Genomic DNA, 17,033 nt, shown 5'->3' on the forward strand with positions numbered 1-17,033 from the left:
GCTAAGAAAAGTACTTTCAAACTCATTCAAAATGATGTCACAGTTATTAGGTTAATTTATGCCTTTATCAATACCAACAATTAACGTAAGTCAAAAACTCGACTAAAAATATTTAAGATATTAATAATATTATGCATAAGAGCAGAATCGGCTTTGCCACCCATCAAAAAGTCATCCACATAAAATACACGAAAAACATAAAAGATCTCACGATGCATATTTGTGGTAAGAGCATCTAAAATAAAAGACCACCGTTTACCACCGATCAAAAAGTCATCCACATAAAATACACGAAAACATAAAAGATCTCAAGATGCATATTTGTGGTAAGAGCATCTAAAATAAAAGAGAGCATCCATCACAATAGTGAATAAATAATGTGAAAGAGGACATGCCTACCACAAATAAAAAGTAGAAGAAAAATAGCTATTTAATTTACCATTAATGACAACATAGAAGTAAACATTAGAAGTAGAAGCTTGAACCCATTTAAGAAAATACTTCTTCTATTGCTGCGGCGCTCGAGGGAGATATCCTTCAAGCAGTGAACGGGCGTTCGAGTGGGGAAGAGAGAAATCGATCGGCGGTTTTGTACTTCGGAGGTTGCAGAAGAAGTGCTGAAGGGCAAATCATCGATCTGGGAAGAAAGTTAAAGATGAATGATGGAGCGAGCAGCAGCAGAAGAGGAGGATGTGGGGAGACGGTTTTGATTGATCACGGCCAGCTAAGAAGCTCATGCGGGTACTGTAGATCCTCCTCCTACACCAGCATCTCTCATGGTCAGTCGGATCTTCGAAATATCTCTTTTCTTTATTGTTTTCTTCTGCTTTTCTATACTTCATCGATTTGAAGAGGTTGCGAGCGTGCTGATTTACCCAGTTTGTTCCTCTGTCTGGTTGGTTGGTTGCGAATGATATTTTGGTCGGGTTTTGAAGGAGAGATTATGTTTTTTATCGATATTAGTGGGGGTTATTTGGTTTTGCTTCATTTGGATGAGAGAGGGCATCACCAACATTTTATTTTACGTTTTTTTTTTCTGGCTTCCGTAGAATTTCTTATCTTCATCTGCAAAGCATCATAGCAAACCAGCAAACTACCAATAACTTTATGAATCCTAGTCTGCTGAGTCATGCATGGTTTCTAACTTGTTTTACACTATAAAGCTAAATTGAATTTTAGTGCCATGTTTTGATAATGCAACTTGATAACATATTAGTTACTTGTTTAATTAATTTACCGACAAATGATTGGACAGGATTGTGGGCTCAGAGCATTAAAGCAAATGACTATCAAGGTATGTGCTTTTGCAACTGTTGAATGTTTTCTGTATGCTATGCTATGACTAGAGGGTAGATTTTGTTGCAATTTCCTAAATTAGTGCAGTCAACAAAGCCTCCAAATCATAGAAGATCAGGCTCTTTTCATCCAAGCATGGTGGCAACATTGAAAAGTGATGCCTTTTAATGAACTGCTTTCAGTTTTTCATTTTGTTTGCAAATTAGCATGGTAATATAACTTTCCCATTAAAAATGGCTTGATTGACTATTCTAGATCATTTCATCCTTTTTGTCTGTCATCATTGTCTAAAATAATTCTCAAAGAAATTTTTATGAATAATTTATTGATAGAGATTTTACATGACTCAGTTTATTTTGATTGTTCTTTGGGATCAATTGGATTGCTTTTGCAAGCATTCAATGAGCAATAAAAATAAGATCTAACCAATGGAGTGCATACTTACCAAGCCTTAAATGCTGCCTGTTTAATTGCCATTCTAAACTTTATTATGTAGGCTTAGCTTTGCTTTTGCTAAAAACGACAAACCTCATACAATGGATTAACAAGTTCTAAATAGAAAAACATGAATTGTTGCGCATAAAAGTTCTAAATATAATTTAATTTATACTATTAGAAGATTTTATAGATAATCATATATTTGTTATGGATATATTTTCATTTTTTATTCACAAAATTTCAAATCATAGATTTTGTTAGATAATTCTAGAAATTTGGTCAATTGAGCCTATTTAAGATTTTGAGGCTGGATTCCATCCAAGCCCTTAAGAGCTACTTGTTCCTAGATGGCCGTCTGGTCATCAACAATATTAGAGTAAAAATTTTGTTGGAATGGGGTGAGCAAAAATATAGTTAATATCACTAAGGAAACCATCGACAACTTCTTGAGAAAATGAAAAAAAAAGTTATATTGATTCTATTCATTAATAGGTGATATGAAATTCTAGCCTACTTTTAAAAATTGTGCTTATCCCTGATATTTGGAAATGTTGTGTTATGGTCTTATTGAAAAATAGACAACACTCTTAAGGTATTTTTTCTGCTCTAAATAAAATGCATAAATGTATGCTTTTAGGTTCAATTGTGATATTTATTATAAATTGGAGAGTTATTATGGGGGCTATTGAAAGAGTTTTGTTAATCAATATTTTCAATAGAATTTTGACGCCTAAAATGTCCCAATGATTACAATATGATTACATTATGAATTAACATAAATTGCATATTTTCTTATAGTAGCTGTCTATATGTTTACAAAAGACACAGAAAGTGAGGTGCTTTAGCTTAGAATTGCTGTATATAATAGTTTTAATTGATGATATATCTATTAAATTGCTGAAAAATTAGAATAATAGAGAAAACATTTAGAAGATTGTTGATTTAGAATTGGTATATCAAAGATGTAGCGTATGATATGCAACTTTAATGGGTGTAATGAATGATGAAGTGATAACTATGTACATGTTTAAAATTGCACAATTGGATACTGAAACATTCTATGTTCGTAAGGGAAGGCATAAGCATCAAAGAGTTTTGAGACGTAAGCCTCAAATTTAAAAATTGTGTAAATTAATAAATTTGTATAAACTATAAAGTATGAATTAAGAAATAATATATTAAGATTCTAACTTCTCAACACAATAAAAAATAATATAATAACATTCTAACTATGTAAAAAATTAATAAGTTACATAAAATTGGAAGTAACATGTTAATATTCTGATATCAAATTATGAAAAAGATAAGTTATACAAATATTAAAGTATTAAAGTAAACTATGATTTTAAAATAATATACTAAAACATCAACATGTAATAATCAAAATAAGTATTACAATTATGCATAGATTTGTATAAAATGCATGGATTTGTATTAATTCTTGCATTATTTCTTTCCTATTTATCTGTGTTTTGTTTTTATTTCCTTTCTTATTTCTCTTTATTTTGTTTTTATTTCCTTTTCTATTTCTTTTTATTATGTTTTTTCTTACTTTCCTTGTAAGTGTCCTTGTAATTGGGTATATATACCCCCATTTCAATCAATAAAATTGAAGCTGCTCTATTCAGAAATTCAACATGGTATCAAAGCCACCTTTGCAGTTGCTAACCTCCCCTGCAGCTGTCGTCAGCCATCTCTGCAAGGTTTCAGAGCCGCCAACCTCCTCTTCAGCCACCTGTAGGTGCAGGTCCTCCCCGAGGCTTCCCTTCCCTATAGCAAGACCGTCTGTCACTGCAGGTCCTTCCCGACTTACTTGTGGTGGAGAATCCTGTCGGCTATCCCTGCAGTTTCCCTTTCTTGCTGCAAGACCAACTGTCCCTGCAGGTCCTCCCCAACCTCCTTGTGGTGGAGAACCTAGCCGACTATTTCTGTGGTGGAGAATCTCGCCGGCTGTCGTTGCATGTGCTCTCTACGACTTCCCTTCAAGGTTCCTCCGATTGCCCTAGATTTTTTTCCTGCAGCTTTCTTGTTGTTACCTGCAAGTTTATCTGCCATCGGTGACCCGCTGGAACCCGTCATTATCTTGAAATTCCAATATCTCCTTTGGCTCGGTCAGAATCATGGCAGACTTCTCTAACAGTGAACCAATTTCAAAAGAAGCCCTTGATGTCACTGAAGGTTCGACTTCAACTCATTCCCCTGCAGATAGGGCTGTAAAAAAGAGTTTTTCGCGAACAACTCCTGTTCGACTCGTTAAGCAGCTCGTGTTTGGCTCACTCGTTAAGCTTAACGAGCCGAACTCGAACAAATTTTTAAGCTAGAAATATAAATGAACCAAACATGAACAAATTTTTGTTCGCTCGTGTTCGGCTCGAATTTGCTAGAAAAAAAAATAAATTAATTAATAAATAAAAATATAAATATACTTGATATTCTGTGGTGTTATTGGTATTATTCCGTGGCGTAACACTGCAGAATAACCCCCACGTAACACTTGCTGTGTTGTCAGTGTTATTCCTCTATCCACGGTGTTATTGGTGTTATTTCGTGCCGCTGAATAACATCGTTGACACCAATAATATCGCGGAATAACACCGAGTAACACCCGCTGTGTTATCGGTATTATTCCGCCGTCTGCGGTGTTGTTGGTGTTATTCCACGCCGCAAAATAACGTTGATAACACCAATAATACCACAAAATAACATCGAGTAACACCAACAATGTTATCAGGTTCCACGCCGCGAAATAACGTTGATAACACCAATAATACCGCAAAATAACATCGAGTAACACCAACAATGTTATCAGTATTATGCCGCCGTTCGCGGTGTTATTCCGCGGTGTTATTGGAGTTATCAATGTTATTCCGCACTATTTGGGTGTTAGTCAGGTGTTTCTCGGGTGTTATCGTTGGGTTATTCCATAGTTTGCAGTATTATTGGAGCGATTTCGCGACATTTTATATTTTGCCAAGCCTATTTTGAATCGAACACGAGTCGAACACGAACAATAATATGTTATTCAAGCCGAACACGAACATATTGTTCACGAGCCTTTTCAAACACGAGCCAAATTGGAACGAGTTGAGGCTCAGCTCACTCAAGCTCGACTCGTTTATAGCATTATCTGCAGATCAGGGGACCAGAAACCAACTTGAACTTCTTCATCACAACTCATAAACTGAACTGCAACAACTTTCTCCAATGGTCCCAAGTGGCGTCTTTGTTCATCAAAGGATGCGAAAAATTCAGTCATCTCATAGATATGATCTGTGAACCTCCAAAGACTGACCCGTCTTATGCAGCTTAGGAAGTGAAGAACTCTATGGTAATGTAATGGCTGAACAACTCCATGGAAACATCAATCGACCATTCATATTTGATCCTCCCTTTCGCTAGCGCCCTCTGGACGACAGTCCGTGATACATAATCGGATGTAGAGGTAAAATAGGGATCAAAGACCATGACCCAATACTATAATGATATGGCGACACTATGGATGGAATGCGACTTGTATTAATACTCTTGGGATACTTTGGCTGACCTCTCTCCCTTCCAGAAGATTGTGGAAAAGGATCGTATGTTTCAATTCCTGACAGGTCTCAACAACGACCTTGACGAAGTTCGGGGCCATATTTTTGGTCGGGATCCCCTGCCTTCCGTCGCAGTACTTTCATAGAGATTCTCCGTGAAGAAAACTGGAGACTTGTCATGATCGACACTTCCATTCCTTCAATCAAATCATCCGTTTGATCTCTAATAGTGCTCAACCCTCTTCAATGCCACCTCAGGTAGGTCACCCTACTTCGGATTTCTGTCATAAACCCAACCACACTTGTGATAAGTGTTGGAAGGTCTATGGAAAACCGACGCACAAACCTTCGACTAAAATCTCTACTACAAAGGGACTTACTACAACATTAGAGTCTACCATAGTTCAGCCAGCTCCTACCCAAAACATTCCAGAATCCTTCGACACTGAAAAGTCAGATAGAACAATCGATCAATCTACTTGGATCTACTCAGTTCTCTGCTGGTCCACCGACCTCCCATGTCCGTCAAGGTACTGTTCCAATGACACATAACTTTTATCTCTTCTAGTCCATAGATCATTGATTCAAGTGCTATAGACCACATGATTGGATGCTCAGAAGCTTTCTCGATATAATATCCATGTTTTGGGAAAGATATGGTCAGAATTGCAGACGACTCCTGTAGTTCTATTGCTGGTAAATAGTCGGTTGTTTTAACTATCAGACTAACCTTGAATTTTATGTTACATGTTCCACCGTTGAAGTGTGACCTTTTATTTGTTAGTAATTTAGCGGATGACATTGATTGCATTGCTCATTTCTCTCCTGATGTTTGTGCTTTTTAGGATCGTCGCTTGGGGAGGATCATTGGAACTGCTAAGCAGGTAGCCGAGCTCTACTACTTCCAAGAGAATAATACGGAGCTCTAGAACACTCCACTCAGTAGTTGTAGCTTATCTCGAGTCACTGAATGTCCCATTTTGTTGTTGCATTATTATTTGAGTCATCCTAGTTTTCCATATTTAAAAAATTTGTACATTTTGATGTCTACTAATAAGTCTTTCTAATTTCAATTGTGAGACGTGTTAGTTAGCCAAACATCATCGAGTTCATTACCCACCCCACAATTACACATCTTTCGCTCCTTTTTCACTCATTCAAAGTGATGTATGCTTCCAGTTACACCAATATATGATGGTTTTTTACCTTGATTGATGGCCACATTTGAATAACGTGAGTGTATATTTTAAAAGACAAATTGGAAGTTGTTATCACCTTTCAAAATTTCTACACTTTCATTTTGACCCAATTTAAAACTCCAATTTAGGTCCTTCGGACCGACAATGGTCGCGAGTTTTTTAACTCTATTTTAGGAGAATTCTTGGTAAGGGCATCCTCCACCATACCTTGTGTACGGATACTCCTCAACAAAATGAGATATTTGAGAGGAAAAATTGACGTATCTTCGTCGTTGTTCGTTTCATTATGTTTCAATATAATGTTCCAAAACGGTTTTGTAATGATGTCATACAAAGTGCCACCTATTTGATTAATAGAGTTCTCTCTAAAATTCATAACTTCCGAACCTCTTTGGTCGTCCTAACGTCATACTTTCCTACCAATCGAATATTCACTACGTTAAATCCCAAAATATTTGGGTACACGGCCTTTGTTCTAAACATCAACTCCACTTATTGTAAACTTGATCCCAGATTCATAAAATGTGTCTTCCTAGGATACTTCGTCACTCAAAAAAAGTATCAGTTTCTGAATCCTATCACAAATAGAATCTATGTGAGTGTCAATGTCTCCTTTTTTGAAAGTGTTCCATATTTTCTTAACTTGGCCTCAAGTGAGAGGGAGCTAGAGTTTTTGGACACAGTTCCAGATCCTACTCCTATTGATGTTCTCCCCATTGTTTCTACCACCGAGTAAACCCGGTTCCTATAGTTCCACCTCCCACTCTTCGTGTCTACACTCTACACACTAGTCTCAATGCACCTACTCTGGAGCGTGCTACCTCCTTGCAGGACCTTGAATCTACCCCGGGCGACATCCCTATCACAACTCCTACTGTAAATGAGGAGGTGAGTTCTCCAAACAAGGTATGCAATCAGGCATGCTCTCTCAATTCCATGACAAATATGTTTATTTTCGCAGGCTATCGCAGACCAACAGAGCATTTGCTACTGTTCTGACGGATCATCAAATCCCAACTACCATTGAGGTGGCACTAGCAGATCCTGTCTGGAAGGCTGCAGTGATGGAGGAGATGAATGCCCTTCAACGGAAACATACATAAGATGTAGATATTCCTCGGGAAAGAATGCAGTAGGATGCCGATGGATTTTTAGCATCAAGTTCAAATCTGATGGGTCATTTGAATGTAATAAAGCACGGTTGGTCGCCAATGTTGTTCAGGCGAGCAAGACTCATTATCAACGCCTTGTGGGGAACTCATCTACCTCACCCGTACACTCTCCGATATATGCCACATAGTTGGTATTGTTAGTCAATTCATGCATGACCCAGAACACTATCTCTAAGCTGTGCAATAGATTCTCCATTATTTAAAAGACAAATTGGTCTCAAATTTGCTTTTCTCGCGCTACACATCTCGTTCTATTGTTGTTTATACAGACGCTGATTCTGTCGGGTCTGTTCATGACCGACGATCTACCTCTTGGTATTGCTCATTTGTGTGGGAAAATGTCGTCACATGGAAAAATAAGAAGCAATTGGTAGTTGTCTGGAGCAGTGCTGAAGTTGAATTTCGTTCCATGTCCTTGAGGTTCTGTGAAGCTCTCTGGTTACGCATCAAACTCTGCGAACTACGTATACTGACCTTAGTTCTTCTACAATTGTTTTGTGGCAATAAGGACGCGGTCAACATCACTCACAACCCGGTCCAACATGATCGTACCAAACATGTGGAGATTGACAGACATTTCATTAAAGAAAAAACTTCAGTGACTAGCTAGTAGGTATCCTCGCTAAAAATCCTTCTCAGCAACAGTTTGATGACTTCAAATCCAAGTTGAACATGACTGAAATCTATGCTTCAATTTGAGAGAGAGTATTAGAATTATGCAAATATTTGTATTAAATGCAGAGATTTATATTAATTCATTCATTATTCCTTTCTTATTTCTTTATATTGTGTTTTTATTTCCTTTCCTATTTCTTTTTATTATGTTTTTATTACTTTTCTTGTGAGTTTTGTAATTGGGTATATATGCCCCCGTTCTATCAATAAAATTCAAGCTGCTCTATTCACAAATTCAACACTAAGTTCAACATTAATGTTTCTTTTCACTTATACCGCCATCCACTTAAACAAAAATATAACATGTCATCAATATTTGAATTTTAAAATTTAAAAGTCCTAATTATTTTTATCACCTAATTAATTTTTATTAGAATTATTGACAAAATAAATTATTTATCTCGTGTATTGTCCTTAGTCGTATCCATATTATCCTATTTCTCATCATCTTTAATCTCAATTATCTTCTATTTTTAATGAATAATGATCAATTAAAATGTTAATTAAATATAAATTTATAGGATTTTATTCATTTATTTTTATATCATTTTTTTCTTTTATATTTATTTTAATTTATATGTATATTTTTTGTTTTATTTTTATTTAATGTGTAAGATGCGAAGGTTAATATGTGAGGGATATTGATATTAATTTTAATTTGGTTTAATAAAATTGTGAATAGCCTCAAAAATTCAAGGCACGCCTCAGTCTGGATGAGGTGTACACCTCGCTTTCGGACAATGAGACGTAAATTTTGTGTAAAAAACATGTCTCATTGCGATTTTGTGTAAAAAACATACGTCTCATTGCGATTTTGTGTAAAAAACATTCCTCACATTATGCAATTTTAAATAATAGGTTGGACATTCAGTTTACATGTGCGAAGAGATACATTTAAGGACTATTTTGGTTCACTTATAAAGCAATGTAATTTAAATAGAACCAATTTGTGAAATATGGTATGTTTGGTCTAAAGAATATGGTATGTTTGCTCTAAAGCTATTTAACAAATAAACTGCCATTTAGGACAATCAACAATGATTAAGAACATTATTTTTCATTTTACTTTCCACTATCAAGATTGATAGAATCTAGATTATATACAATATGGATTTTATTTCATCGTGATCATCATTATTTTATCAATACTATTTAGGGCTGGCTTATGAATTTTTATTTTTATTCATTTCTGCGAGTGTTGGCATTGAACATATTTTTCACAAATTATTTTAACTACTTCCAACCATTGCCTCAAGTTTACACCTTTTACATCATATTCCTTTCAGACAAATTTTATCTACCTATTTAATGGGTGTGTTTTTGTATAATTTTTTAGTGTATTTACTTTTTAGTCTTTGTTTATTTATCCAAGCAACCTGAGTTTATTTTTAATTACCTTTTCTTCAATATTTGTTTACTTTCAACCATTGATCCAGTATTCCCTTTATTTATCATTCCTAGTTTTGCTATACATTCATATTAATATTCTCATTTTTATCACATCAACTTAGATATCATTGTGGCTTTTATGGCTATGCTCATATCCATACAACATCATCAACCTAAATTGAGGTTTTATTAAATTCAAGTTTTAACCCTCCATGATATCATTTTATCGCATAATACTATAGAAACAATTCTCTATTTTAACCACCCAAACTTCTCCTTAGAATTTATTCTCGTCTACATGAACACTCAATGCAATTTTCTATTTTAATCACCCAAACTTAACTCTAGAATATATATGTTCATTCTTTTGTTTAATTGATCCGAGATACTTTAGCTTATCATACATAACCATGTTCATTTCTTTTGATGAAAATGTCAAAACACATATAATATGCTCAAATGTTAACTTAAGAAGCACCTGATTGAAATCTACATAGAAATACAAATCACATGTCAACTAGAAATTACAACACTAAAAAAACCTATACTATGAGTTTTATTCAAATACAATGACCTAGGCACACCGAGCATTAATAATATAAAATCGAATAGGCTTAAAGAAAGAAGTTTTCAAACTAGCAATCTGCCAATATAAGGAGATAGCTTCCTCCATAAATTAGTTACCAGTTGTACCATGAAAAAAGGTTTGTTCATATCCAACGCTTAAACATAAAATAAAATAGAAACTTCAATGTTCATTATCATTCGATCTACCTCTTGTTTTAATATGTACCAAAACTTATATTTACAATCACTCCAAATTATAATTATATATCAACAAACAAATTAATTATGATATCATGAAATTGATGGTACCATATGAAGCAAGTGCAAAATCCTAAAATATCACCTATTGTCACATTTTTGAGATTGTTATCAGATAAGCCGTGTACAAAATAAAGTTGCATGGAGCCGCTCTTTATAAACATTTTTAACCAATGTATTTGTAGGGAGCAAAAGTCACAAAGCCTAAAAACTCGTAATAATAAGAAAAGTGAATTAGTCAGAGTTTAAGATTCTCGTAATCATATGTGAACTGATTGAAGTCATAGGATGGAAAAACCAATAAAGAATTGATCCAAGCCCATCATCAGACCAAAACAATCATAGAAAACATAACCACTTCTTAAGGAACAATCAAAGGTATGCTTAAAAATTTTAAACTTAAAACTAAAAATTCTAAAAATTAAGAAACTACTAACATAACTTCAAGTAAAATCAATATTCAAAATGTTAATCTACAGCTACATTTCTTCAAGTAAAATTCTTGAACATGAAAAAGTTACTTTAAAACATAAAGCAAAATTAAAGGTCGGAAATAGTGCTTGACCTTGTACAGTTTCTCACTCGTTCCTCATCTCCTTGTCAGGACAATTAATCTCTTCCCTCATATATTAGGTTTCTTCATATACTTGATTCCTTCTATTTTCACCGATAAATTTCCTAAAATTTTCCATTTCTATGAACTCACCATCAGAGAGGCAGGTAGATGTACAGCTAGAGATGCTTTTGTGATATAAGCTTTTATAATTAAGTCTGCAGTGTAATCTATCGTACAGGGTGTAATATCCATTATTACCAGAGCCACACACAAACCTATTTGGCATAAAAGCCGCAACTTCATCCATAATCTCATCAATTGCATCGCTGAATGATAATGTTGGATTAGTTTTCTGATTTTTTGTTTCTTTCAATGTAATGCAAATTTTAGCAAAATTCTATTATTTGAAATCTTTTTTTAAGTTACAAGGAAAATTGTTGAATTACATAGAAATAAGATAAAAGACGGGAAAGATGAAGAGTTTAAATAACTTTTGTAACTTTATTCACGTGTAAATCGAATTTTAAATGCGGGGGAACTAATCATGGTGATTCTTCTTCCCATGCTTGTTGAACACAGGAGAGCCGTACATGGGTCTTACTTTAAAAGCTAAAATTGAGGATTTTAGATATTGAATGTATAACAGCCGAATAATTTTAAATAACCACCTTTGAGAAGCCACACATTTGATCTGTTCCAGTGTACCTACTCAGCAAAACTGTTGTGCTGAATCTTCTTCAATCATTTCTCCTTTTCATTTCTCCCAGTTTCTACATTTTGAAATCCAATACATTCAATCTTCCTAGCATCGTGAACAGCTTGGTATGAACCGCAAGTTGACTTGGAAAGAACCCTCAAGATATTTATCATCAAGTAATTGTCATCATAAAGGTGCAAACGTTCATCACTCTCAACCAATGACACAGGAAATATTTGACCATCAAAGAGCACATGGTTGAAAGATCATTTTTAGTACCATTTCAAGGCAACCTGAAGAGGTGAGAATGAAGGAGAACTAAGCATCGATTCTTGGGTTCACAATGTTTATTTCTTCTGTAATTCATTCTCCAAATATCGAAACATGCTCCATCTCTGGATTGTGTATGTAGGTTAACAAAGACCAAACCACTCCTGTCTAAGCATCGATTCTTGGGTTCACAATGTTTATTGCTTCTGTAATTCATTCTCCAAATATCGAACCATGCTACATCTCTGGATAGTGTATGTAGGTTAACAAAGACCAAACCACTCCTGTGTGACTCGTTGCCATTCCTCCTCTCTTATACTCTATCTTACTCATCTAGTTTCTTTATTAATCATGAACTGCGGACAATCAATTTATGATGATCGGTCATTGTGATTGCAGAAGTGACTCAATGAAGCAACAAGTTCTATTTTATGCCACCTAGCTCACTAGTTAAGCTCGGGAAAATAGCAATTGCCTCTATTTTTCTAAGTTACTATTGGCCGCAAACTCATTGATTAGGCCTTGAGGAGACAAATAATTGCATTTCTATATTCTCTATCATTTTTCAAAGATGCTCTGAGAAAGGCTATCTGATTTTTTTTCTTATTCCTTTCAGTTGTTCTCAATTTTATTAGCTTTTACAATGTAGCTGGGGATGTTTTTTCTCTCTAAAGCTCACTTATTTCACACTATCACCTAATGTCCGTGGTAATATAATTTTAATTTTTCTCTGCACTGTAACAATTCACCATTATATGTTGGTCTTTATTTGTCTCTATTCGTCCACATGCTTATGTTTGCTTGTCAAGACATGATAAATTATATCATGCAAGACTTAATCCTTTCTAATATAATTAGGATTGGATCCAATTATAATAGTTCCCAAGGTTAAGTAATTGTTCAAATATCATGACTAGAGCATTTAAATAGCCTTAGAAGTGCTGAAAATTTCTTGTTAGCTTCATGCAAGCATGAAAAAATACTCTAGTTATAGGAACTCAGCTGCTTATTTATTTAAATCTGAATCTCGTTAGCGTTGGGCATGGTTCATTACAATGTTGTTCCTCCGTCCAATGATATATGAATTATGAATGAATTTCAGATCTTCTTGATCGGGGTTGGAGGAGATCTGGCTGTTTTCTCTACAAACCTGAGATGGAAAGTACTTGTTGTCCTCCTTATACCATTCGTTTGAATGCATGTGATTTTGTTCCTTCAAGGGAACAAGTTCGTGTGCAGAAGAAAATGCAAAGGTATATCTTTTTAAGCTATTTTTCTGTTCACTTCCTTTGCACTACTTTCATCCTGATCATTGCGTATGCCTGCATTTATTTTATATCGTATTGGCTACAATGCTGTTACATACTGGTGGATAGGTTTGTAGAAGGTACATTAAACCCGAGGAAACTACACCAGTTTCAAGAGGTGGGCTTCACAGAGTGCAACATTAACTCATGTAACAATGAATCATTAGCAATTACTAGCTCAGGAATATCTTCAGGAAAATCCTTATCTGGTAAAATTGAAAAGAAGTTCAATGAAGACGAGTTTTTGCAAGTTTTGGCAAATTTGGTCAACAATGCCATTAGTGCTTGCATTGATAGAGGTGATTTTCCTTCTATTAAGTTTCCAACGGCAGTTGTCAAAAAGGTAAAATTTCAAGCTAAAAGGAAACTAACGGAAGACTTGTTGTACACGAGCAACATCCCATTTCAGATTGCTGCATCATTAAAACGACCACAATCCGCACAAGGAAAAAATTCTCCTTCTCAGTTGAATAATCCAATTCAGAATGGAGGATCATTGGATGTCACACCCAACATAATTGCTGAAATGCTATCATCTTCCATAAAATTGGATGATACACCTTTTGGTCTATTAGTAAAAGCTTGCAATGGCCATCTTAATTTTTGTTCTTCTACGGAACATTCTGAATATTCAGATTTGGTTTCAAATACAGTGGCGTGTACACAAACTTTTGGAGGGGTAAGAGGTAAGGATAAAGAAAGTTGCTCAACTGAAAGCAGTGCAAATATTCCATTAAAAAAAAAGAAATTGGAGATAAGAATGAAAAGATCATGTTTTGATCCTGTTGAATTTGCCTTGTACAAAAGGTATCAAATCAAAGTCCATGGAGATTTACCAGATAAAGTAACAGAAAGTTCTTACCGTAGATTTCTGGTGGACACGCCTATAATTTTTGTTCCTCCTAGTGGTACAAAGAGTACAAAGAGTGTTCCACCTTGTGGTTTTGGTTCTTTTCATCAGCAATATGTTATTGATGGGAAACTTGTTGCTGTTGGAGTGGTTGATATTCTTCCAAGATGCTTATCTAGCAAGTATTTATTCTGGGACCCTGATCTTGCCTTCCTATCACTTGGAAAATACTCAGCTTTACAAGAAATAAATTGGGTAAAAAATTCACATGCTCACCACCCAAGCCTCCAGTACTATTATCTCGGTTATTATATCCATTCCTGCAACAAAATGAGATACAAAGCAGCATATCGCCCATCTGAGCTTCTATGTCCCCTTCGTCATGAGTAAGTTCTTGCCTTTTATGTCATCGGATAGTTTAACTTGTTCAATCTTCTCTTTATGCAACTTAGAAAGTGAAATGAAATTGATGCTATGAAAAAGCTAGGAATATTGGCATTTGTGAGTTAAATTGCTATATTTAGGAGCTGAAGTTGCAGAAAAAATGCCAATATGTTAACAATTTGAGAACTTTCTTTGAAAGGGAAACTACTGGAATTCAGACTCATCATGTAATAGGACATATTATGCCCCTTAGTTTTGAATTGAGAACTTCCTTTGTAATGGCAAGGACTAGAATTCCGACTCATGATGTAATAAGACATAATATGCCACTTAGCTGTGAATAATTGAAGTATAAAATTTAGCTTCCCTGGGCCATTTTTACTATAAGTGTGTGTTTGGGGCAGCTGCAGCTGTTTCTTCGAAGCTGCTAAAGAAGACACTGTTCGTCAAAAACTTGTGGTGACAATTATAAGTTTTTTTTTTTTATTTTATTTTTGAAAAAGTCAAACCACAGCTTTCTAGCAGTCACCGTAGGTAGCCAGATTTGGTGGAGTTGGTCAAAAAATTGTGGTGACAATTATAAATTTTTTTTCTTTATTTTATTTTTGAAAAAGTCAAACCACAGTTTTCTAGCAGTCACCGTAGGTAGCCAGATTTGGTGGGAAAACGTAGCCTCCAGCTGCAGTTTTTTTGGGAACTTGGACCAAACATAGTTTTGCCAAATTAAAAAAAACTGTGGTGTAGCACTGCACTGCTGCCCCAAATGCACCCTAAATCTTTCTTTTTTTCAAAGCAACGAACATGTGTATCTTTTTCAAATACAAATGTTCTTTGATGCCATGGTCCCATGTTTGTTACTCGCTATGTGTTGGATTTTCAGGTGGGTACCATTTGATATTGCTAGACCACTGCTTGACAAAAAGTCATATGTTGTCCTATCAGATTTTAAAACCCAACATCATCAGTCATCTCCTAATGACACATCATCTTATCCTGATTACAATGGATCAAATAGAACTTCTCGTGATGAAAAAAGCGAAGCAGGCATTCTAAATGAACATGAGGATATTAAATCAGAAGCAAAAGATAGTGGTGAACCTTTGCGGAACGAGTTAATGTTGTTTAATGTTGGTAATATTTTAATTGACTTGCAAGGTTCACGGCTCAGATTCAAGGTATGTGCCTAGGTGGCTAATTTTTAATTGTTGGTAATATTTTGTTTATGAACATGAGGATATTAATATTTTAATTGAATTACACGTGTTATTAGATTTTTCTTAACCTCACCAACATTAAAGTATGTGCATAGGTGTCATACACATGCCAAACACTTTCTAAAATGCCAATTGCTTTCAGCATCTCGTATTTGATTATATATGATTGTTAAATGTACACTTCTCTCAAAATTCGTATGCATTTCTTGAAATTTCATATTGGGCCTCATATCCTTACCTCACATGTTGGTTAGATATTTTCTTGAATAAAATAATATATTACATAAGTTAGAGAACAATAGATTTTGAACTATTTGATTTTAGAAAATATAGAAAATATCATAATAGGAAAAAATGAAATAAACAATATGATAATCTTACAAAATTCCTTGATTGATTGTCAAACTATACTAAGTGCTTGTAAATGATTTAACTTTTAGGCCTCTTAAGCTTAGGAAAGATTACATCTCTTGGAATGGATGGAGAAAGATTTGGCATGAGAAAGCTTTGAGAAACATGGCTACGAAGGATATGTGTCAGATCTGATGCTTTCCAAAATTTATAGTCATGCCTTTCTTGCATTTAATTTGCCAATGATTTTTAAAGGAAGGTTTTTTGAATCCAAATGCGCCATTATTTTATTCATGGACAAAAACGTCTCACATTGATATCAATAAATTGCTTTTAATTATCAATTCATCGTAGTTAGTGGCTATTTTTTTTTTAATATTTTTATGCATATCAGGGATGTATTTTGTGAATGACTAAAAATGCAACATGCCTAGATTTAGTAGGAACCTCTATAAGACATATAATCTTTGTAGTTGAAATATTGCGATAATCACAAATAGAGACTCAAGCTAGTTTACCTTTCAACTGATGAATTGTGTCACAAATAATATCAAATCCCACCAAAATGCAGTCTTTTATCAAAAAATATAACAAATAAATCAAACTTAACACATTCTAATTCATTTATTTACATGTAAATAAATTTGTTTATTGTTGAGCAATTAAATTGTTAAAGGATTTAAGCTCAATGATAACAAGTATATCATATAATTAAAATTAGTTAAATATAACTTATTTAATAGCAATATATTATGTATTTATTTATTAGTCTAAGCTACTTTCCTCTTATTCATCTCTTATTTCCACAAATTAGTTTTTCATTTTTTTCATCTATTATTTTATGGTTACAATTTTTGCCACTTTCAGTCTCCCTTAT

General features: G+C 34.4%; 1 protein-coding gene across 2 annotated transcripts in view; it reads left to right on the plus strand.

Annotated features, from left to right (window-relative positions):
* Positions 1-477: 477 nt before the first annotated feature.
* Positions 478-17,033, plus strand: part of LOC110027497 (arginyl-tRNA--protein transferase 2-like) — a 29,971-nt gene continuing 13,415 nt past the window's right edge. For both annotated transcript variants that reach the window (XM_020728969.1, XM_020728959.1), the window contains exons 1-5: positions 478-779; positions 1,256-1,294; positions 13,153-13,303; positions 13,427-14,593; positions 15,472-15,766. In XM_020728969.1, coding sequence (XP_020584628.1) covers positions 656-779; positions 1,256-1,294; positions 13,153-13,303; positions 13,427-14,593; positions 15,472-15,766 — 1,776 coding nt within the window. In that variant the 5' untranslated portion in view covers positions 478-655. The remainder of the gene's footprint in view (positions 780-1,255; positions 1,295-13,152; positions 13,304-13,426; positions 14,594-15,471; positions 15,767-17,033) is intronic.

Source organism: Phalaenopsis equestris, unplaced genomic scaffold (assembly GCF_001263595.1).
Source record: "Phalaenopsis equestris unplaced genomic scaffold, ASM126359v1 Scaffold000002, whole genome shotgun sequence".
Taxonomy (NCBI): domain Eukaryota; kingdom Viridiplantae; phylum Streptophyta; class Magnoliopsida; order Asparagales; family Orchidaceae; genus Phalaenopsis; species Phalaenopsis equestris.